Source organism: Lipotes vexillifer, unplaced genomic scaffold, assembly GCF_000442215.2.
Source record: "Lipotes vexillifer unplaced genomic scaffold, Lipotes_vexillifer_v1.1 scaffold1691, whole genome shotgun sequence".
Classification (NCBI taxonomy): domain Eukaryota; kingdom Metazoa; phylum Chordata; class Mammalia; order Artiodactyla; family Lipotidae; genus Lipotes; species Lipotes vexillifer.
The window spans coordinates 717,152-723,724 of record NW_006789046.1 but is presented as its reverse complement, the minus strand read 5'-3'; the positions used below and the strand labels follow the sequence as shown (position 1 = coordinate 723,724).

General features: G+C 42.6%; 1 protein-coding gene across 1 annotated transcript in view; it reads right to left on the bottom strand.

Moving 5' to 3' along the window:
- Positions 1-6,573, bottom strand: part of NPLOC4 (NPL4 homolog, ubiquitin recognition factor) — a 54,740-nt gene that overhangs the window by 45,159 nt on the left and 3,008 nt on the right. The window contains exon 2 of the mRNA XM_007462326.1: positions 6,138-6,218. Within this exon, the coding sequence (XP_007462388.1) occupies positions 6,138-6,218 (81 nt within the window). The remainder of the gene's footprint in view (positions 1-6,137; positions 6,219-6,573) is intronic.

Below are 6,573 nucleotides of genomic sequence, written 5' to 3'. Positions count from 1 at the left end.
AATCCGCCTGCTAATGCAGGGGACACGGGTTCGAGCCCTGGTCCGGGAAGATCCCACATGCTGCGGAACAACTAAGCCTATGCGCCACAACTACTGGGCCTGCGTTCTAGAGCCCACGAGCCACAACTACTAAAGCCCACGCGCCTAGAGCCCGTGCTCCGCAACAAGAGAAGCCACCACAATGAGAAGCCCACGCACCACAACAGAGTAGCCCCTGCTCACTGCAACAAGAGAAATCCCGTGCACAGCAATGAAGACCCAACGCAGCCAAAAATAAATAAATAAATTTTTAAAACGGTAACTCTGAATCACCTTGTCATTCTGAAATTCTGAAAATGCTAACAAGAAATGGCCTTTAAGACTAAGTTAAGACTTTGTATCAAATATATTACAAGTATTTGATACCATGTGATTTTTTTCTCTCCAAAGTAAAAGTGGCATTAATAAATAAAGCACCAGGAAATTAAGACCATGAAATTTGTATTCCCAAGAGCAAAAAAGGTAAAAATAATGGCTCTTTTTTCTGAAACAGATATAAACCAAAATTAACAAATCGTGGCACTTTATCTATTCTGCAAAACCATTCTGTTTTTCTGTAGACAAAGCACTGCAATTATTGCCAAGAATGAGAAAGAACTCTTGTACCAGGAATGTCGGCTGTGTGAGTTAGCACAGCACTCCTGGGATGTAAGGCAATCTCCAGAGTGGAGCAGGGTGCTATGTGGGCAGCCCTGTGGGCAGAGGGAACTTCCCTGTGACCACCTGACTGAGCTCTGTGCTTTATACCAGGACTGAGGTTCAGCTGCACTTTCAAATACGATAACCAACAACATTACTTCACATATGTTAAAGCCCACTTTCGGGAGATGAAGAAATACATGTATTAGGTTTTATATGATGCTCCTGTAAAAATACCCACTTCTATGAACTCTGTGAATTCTCTATCTAAAGATACAAAAATCTAACATAAGGTACCAGGCATTAAAAAAAAATTCTTAGCAGAGTCTTATAAAAGCACAATTAGGGGCTTCCCTGGTTGGCGCAGTGGTTGGAAGTCCGCCTGCCGATGCGGGGAATGCGGGTTCGTGCCCTAGTTCGGGAGGGTCCCGCGTGCCGCGGGGCGACTGGGCCCGTGGGCCGTGGCCGCTGGGCCTGCGCATCCGGAGCCTGTGCTCCACGATGGGAGGGGCTGTGGCAGTGGGAGGCCCATGTACCGCAAAAAAAAAAAAAAAAAGCATGATTAAAATCTTAAAAATTTTATTTCACACCTGACGTAATAAAACCAGAAACATGGTATGGAGTAAAATTAATACAAATGTTTATAATTGAAGGTAACAGAAAAGAATACATGGCATGATTCCAGTTATCTCAAGTTCAAAATAGGCAAAACTAAAATTTAGGGTTTAGGAATGCATACTGTGTGGTAAAACACAGAAAAGTGGGGGAGCAACCCCCATCAAGTCAGGAGAGGGGTGACAGGGTGAGGGAGTAGGAAGGCTGACCTATGGTTGCTGGAGACTGGCACTGCCCCCCACCCAGACCTGGGTATTTGCTTCATCATCAATCATTTTGGCTGTTCATATTTTTCAAGCATTTCTTAGCAAGTATTTTATTTCACAGTTAAAAAAAAAAATTTAAGTATTATAAGGGAAAACGTCACTTGCTGCTGAGCGGTCAGTTAAGACAGGACTGAGGGGAATTCCCTGGTGGTCCAGCACTTTCACTGCCGAGGGCACAGGTTCAATCCCTGGTTGGGGAACTAAGATCCCACAAGCTACACAGCATGGCCAAAAGAAAAAGAAAAAGAAAAAAAAAGATAGAGGTAGGATCTGGGGTGACTCAGTAAGGGCCAATTCAGGGGAGTGACAGCAGCAGAAGTAAACTCTTGGGTCGTGGAGGTGAAGGAAGACACCAGAGAGCAAGACAGCCAGAAGAACTTGTCCTGGAGGGGTTTATAATCTGGTGATTCACAGAGAAGGAATTCTTTTTTTTTTTTAATGATTGTTCCTATTTTTTTTAAATTAATTTATTAATTAATTTATTTTTGGCTGTGTTGGGTCTTCGTTTCTGTGCGAGGGCTTTCTCTAGTTGCGGCAAGCGAGGGCCACTCTTCATTGCAGTGCGCAGGCCTTTCACTGTTGCGGCCTCTTTTTGCTGCGGGGCACAGGCTCCAGATGCGCAGGCTCAGTAGTTGTGGCTCACGGGCCTAGTTGCTCAGCGGCATGTGGGATGTTCCCGGACCAGGGCTCGAACCTGTGACCCCTGCATTGGCAGGCAGATTCTTAACCACTGCGCCACCAGGGAAGCCCAAGAAGGAATTCTTGAGTGAGAAGCATTAGATGGTCTCAAAGGAACCAGTAACTCAAGATCCTGAGAGATTTTCAATGCAAGCTATCTCATCACACTTGCAAAACCAATTTCCTTAGAAGGCATAATGCCACATATTAAATCAGGATTAAGGCTGTCAAGTATAGGGACAGCAAGTTGGAGCCAACAATGTTCACAGTGGTCAACATACACTTTTCAGGCAAGTCTGTGAGGGGACAGGAAGGCCATTTCAAAGCCCACTTATAGGGCACAAATGCATAAATTATTTATTATTAAAAATCAAGAGACTTCCCAGCAGTCCAGTGGTTAGGACTTTGCCTTCAATGCAGGAGGTGCGGGTTCGATCCCTGGTCGGGGGGCCAATATCCTGCATGCCTCTCAGCCAAAAAACCAAAACATAACACAAAAGCAGTACTGTAACAAATTCAATAAAGACTTTAAGAAAATGGTCCACATCAAAAAAATCTTAAAAAAAAAGAAATCAGTATGAGTCCACTTATGTGAGATACCTGGAGTCAGATTCATAGACATAGAAAGTAGAGTGATTACCAAGGGCTGGGGGAGGGGGAGAGGGAGTTAGTGTTTAATGGGGACAGAATTTCAGTTTGGGAAGATGGAAAAGTTCTGGAGATGGACGGTGGTGACGGCTGCACAGCACTGTGAATGTACTTAATGCTACTGAACTGTACACTTAAACATGGTTTACATGGCAAATTTTGTTATTTTTCTTACCACACAAAAAAAGAGATGTAAAACTACATTTATTGACATAGAACTATGTCCATAACCTATTGTCAAGTGAAAAAAAGCAGGATACAAATGATCACAAGGTGAGATTTGAACTTCGCTAGAACGGGTGCATCTTACAGCAAGAGGCTTACAACTCTTGCCTGCAGGGCAGCAGGGCTGACATACGGGTCACTGCCTGGGCTCATGCAAACCTGTCACCCAGTTAGCTAAACAACTGTCACTCCTCAACATTTCTATCAAACAATCCATTTAATGATCAATCAAGGAAGGAACAGGGATCTCAGTTTTTGAGCCCTGCTCATAAGCACTCTAGCACCAGCACCTGCAGAACAGCTGTCGGCAGCTGGCACACTGACCCTCCTGAGGTGGCAGACAGTGACCCCTTCAGTAAGCATGACGTTGACAGCTGAGTCAAAAAAAAGGTTCAGGAGGGCTGGACTCTGAATATGAGTTCATAGGGAGAGCCTACCCAATTAATTTCAATTGGATTTTCCTCCTTACAAATACATAATACATGATTAAAATACATTATTTTCCAAATCAGTCTAAAAAAGCACTTTACATATAAAATAAAATGCTACAAGTAGGTGTGACAGCGTTTTTCTCTTTCTTACTGATACATAAATGTTTCTCCCTGGGCTTCCCTGGTGGCGCAGTGGTTTAGAATCCGTCTGCCAACGCAGGTGACACGGGTTCGAGCCCTGGTCCGGGAAGATCCCACATGCCGCGGAGCAACTAAGCCGGTGCACCACAACTACTGAGCCTGCGCTCTAGAGCCCGCGAGCCACAACTACTGAAGCCCACGCACCTAGAGCCCGTGCTCTGCAAGAAGAGAAGCCACAGCAATGAGAAGACTGCGCACCACAACAAAGAGTAGCCCCTGCTCGCCGCAACTAGAGAAAGCCCGCGCGCAGCAACAAAGACCCAACAGAGCCAAAAATGAATTAATTAATTTTTTAAAAAATAAATAAGTAAATGTTTCTCCTTAAACTCAGTCAGATTTGATGAAAATACAGCAGTAGTATAGTACGATCCCATTTTGGTGAAAGTATGTGTACATGCACATGCAAAGAGGTATGTGTGTGTGTGTCTGTGTGTCTGCACGTGTGTACACATAAAGACGTTACATTAACAGTTATTTCTGGCTAATAAAATCTTGAGTTATTCTTACTTCTTTATACTTTCCTGTATTGTTTTTGAGCCTTTTATAATTAATCCATATTATTTGTATAATCAGAGAAAACGATTTTCACTTGAGGGGAAACATTACTTCAGAGTAATAAATATGTTTGTTTTTGAGTATTCCCAAGAAAATTTCTCCTAAACAATGACTACCGTGTTGATGATGGCTTCAGCGATTAATCAGTCAACACTAAACTGTACCTCCCTGACTCCACCCACATCCAATGACAGCTATTGTGTCTATATTCCCTATGCAAGACAACAATTAACTACCAGAGGAAACACCAGGATTTTAGGAATACTTCTGAAGCAAATAAAAGTCAGAACTACAATCCTGACTTTTTAGGTTTCTCTGAAATCATCTGAATTTAACCTGTCCAACAACTCTACATTTGATGCCAAGCACAAAAGTCTCAAGTTAAAAACAAAATAAAATTATATCTCTACATGACTACTAGATTTTTTTTTTTTTTAAGGTTTTTTTTTTTGGGCACACTGCACAGCATGCGGGATCTTAGTTCCCCAACCAGGGATCAAACCCGTAACCTGTGCCCCCTGCAGTGGAAGCGCGGAGGCTTAATCACTGGACCACCAGGGAAGTCCCCGGGTTACTACAGACTTAAGTTTAAGAAATTTCTGTATCACAGAGACTCAGAAAAGTAAAAAACAACTGTATGCAGTCCTCTTACATCTCATGTTTATCCCCAGAACTGTCCAAGCAATAGCTACATAATGCTTAATCTTTGTCTCAGACAATCTCTCAAGAATCAAGCATTTAGTGTACCCCAGCACCATCTCCAGGAGCGAGCTGACAATGGTCAGCTGTTACTAAAAAAGCAAAGAGTAAGATATTAAAAAGTCCTTAAAGACACAGAGATTCTCTTCTCTGCTGTCTATTGCACCTGATTTTTTCCTTTTATTCTTGTAAATATGGTCACTTAAGCAGCACTGTTGGAATCAGGATAGCAACTACCTTTCAGAAGCCAAACTTCCCAGGTAAGTGCTGTGGCTTCCCTAACAGAACACAGTGTGATCCTCAGCAAATCTCTTTATTCCCTGGACTTCAGTTTCCACCTTTGTGAAAATAAAAAGATCAGACTACATGACACCTAAGATTCCCTCTGGCTCTAACAGTCTGTGACCTGACAATTTTTTTTGTTTATGAGCAGTGAAAAATGATATTTTTAATCATTACAAAGGTAATAGCTGCCTGCAACAAATTCAAATAGTAAAGAATGTATAAAGTAGAGGCTGGCAAACTTTTTCTGTAAAGGGCCATACAGTCTGTCACAACTACTCAGCTCTGCTGCTGGAGCTCAAAAGCAGTCAGACAGTGCATAAACCAATGAGTGTGGCTGTGTTCCAATGAAAACAGGCAGCCAGCCACGAGCCATGCTTTGCCTACCTCTGGTACGAAGTATAAAGCAAAAGCCACTCTCCTTACTTTGGCCTCCCCTCCTGGGGTTGCCCCTTTTAGGTCTGGCTTGTGCTCTTTCAAACCATATTCTCACACAACAATTTGTGTATGTGGTTTTAATTTTTTAAGAACAAAGTGGGATCATTCTATACATGTTAGCAATTCCCCTTTGATGGACAATTCAAGTTTCTCATTCTCTGATTTTTCACTCATAAATATTCCTCTTGTGAAATCCTTTCACACTGACCTTTGGGCCCCTGGTCCTGCAATGGTTAGCAGTGGTCAGCTGTGACACGTCTGATCCTGTATCAGTCCCACCAATCATGACAGAGAAAAGCAATACAAGAGACTGAACTTGGGAGGGGGCGGACTCAGGAAATGAGGAAAAGAGAAAAGGTATACAACAGGAAGGGAATAACAGTAGAGGATGAAAAAAGGTCAATACCCAAGCCACAAGTACCTTTTTCAAAAATGTTGCAGCTGTTTCTCTCTTTGTTGCTGTGATCCGCTTCACCCCATCTGGGGACTGAACACGAATTATCTGTGGTAAATGAAACAACTTGGTTACTGCACAGATTAGGAAGGTCCTGACCTATTACTGAAACTAACCTCTGCAGTCTTTCAGCATTTGGGTCACCGAAACTTAGAGCCAAACCTCACCCTTCCCCTTGCCAACACCCAACCCAATGTTTCTAGAAAATGAAGCAGAGGTCTGAGAGACATCAGCTCATGGGAGGACATCCTAAGAGGACTGCCCTAATTCTCAACTCTCACCGTTTCACTCAGAAAAATGCGACTTCAATTTTTAACCATTATTTATAAAGAATATACCTGAAACACTAACATTTTTCTCTTCTGATTTACAAAAAAAAATTTTTTTTTTTTAATCAGCAGGA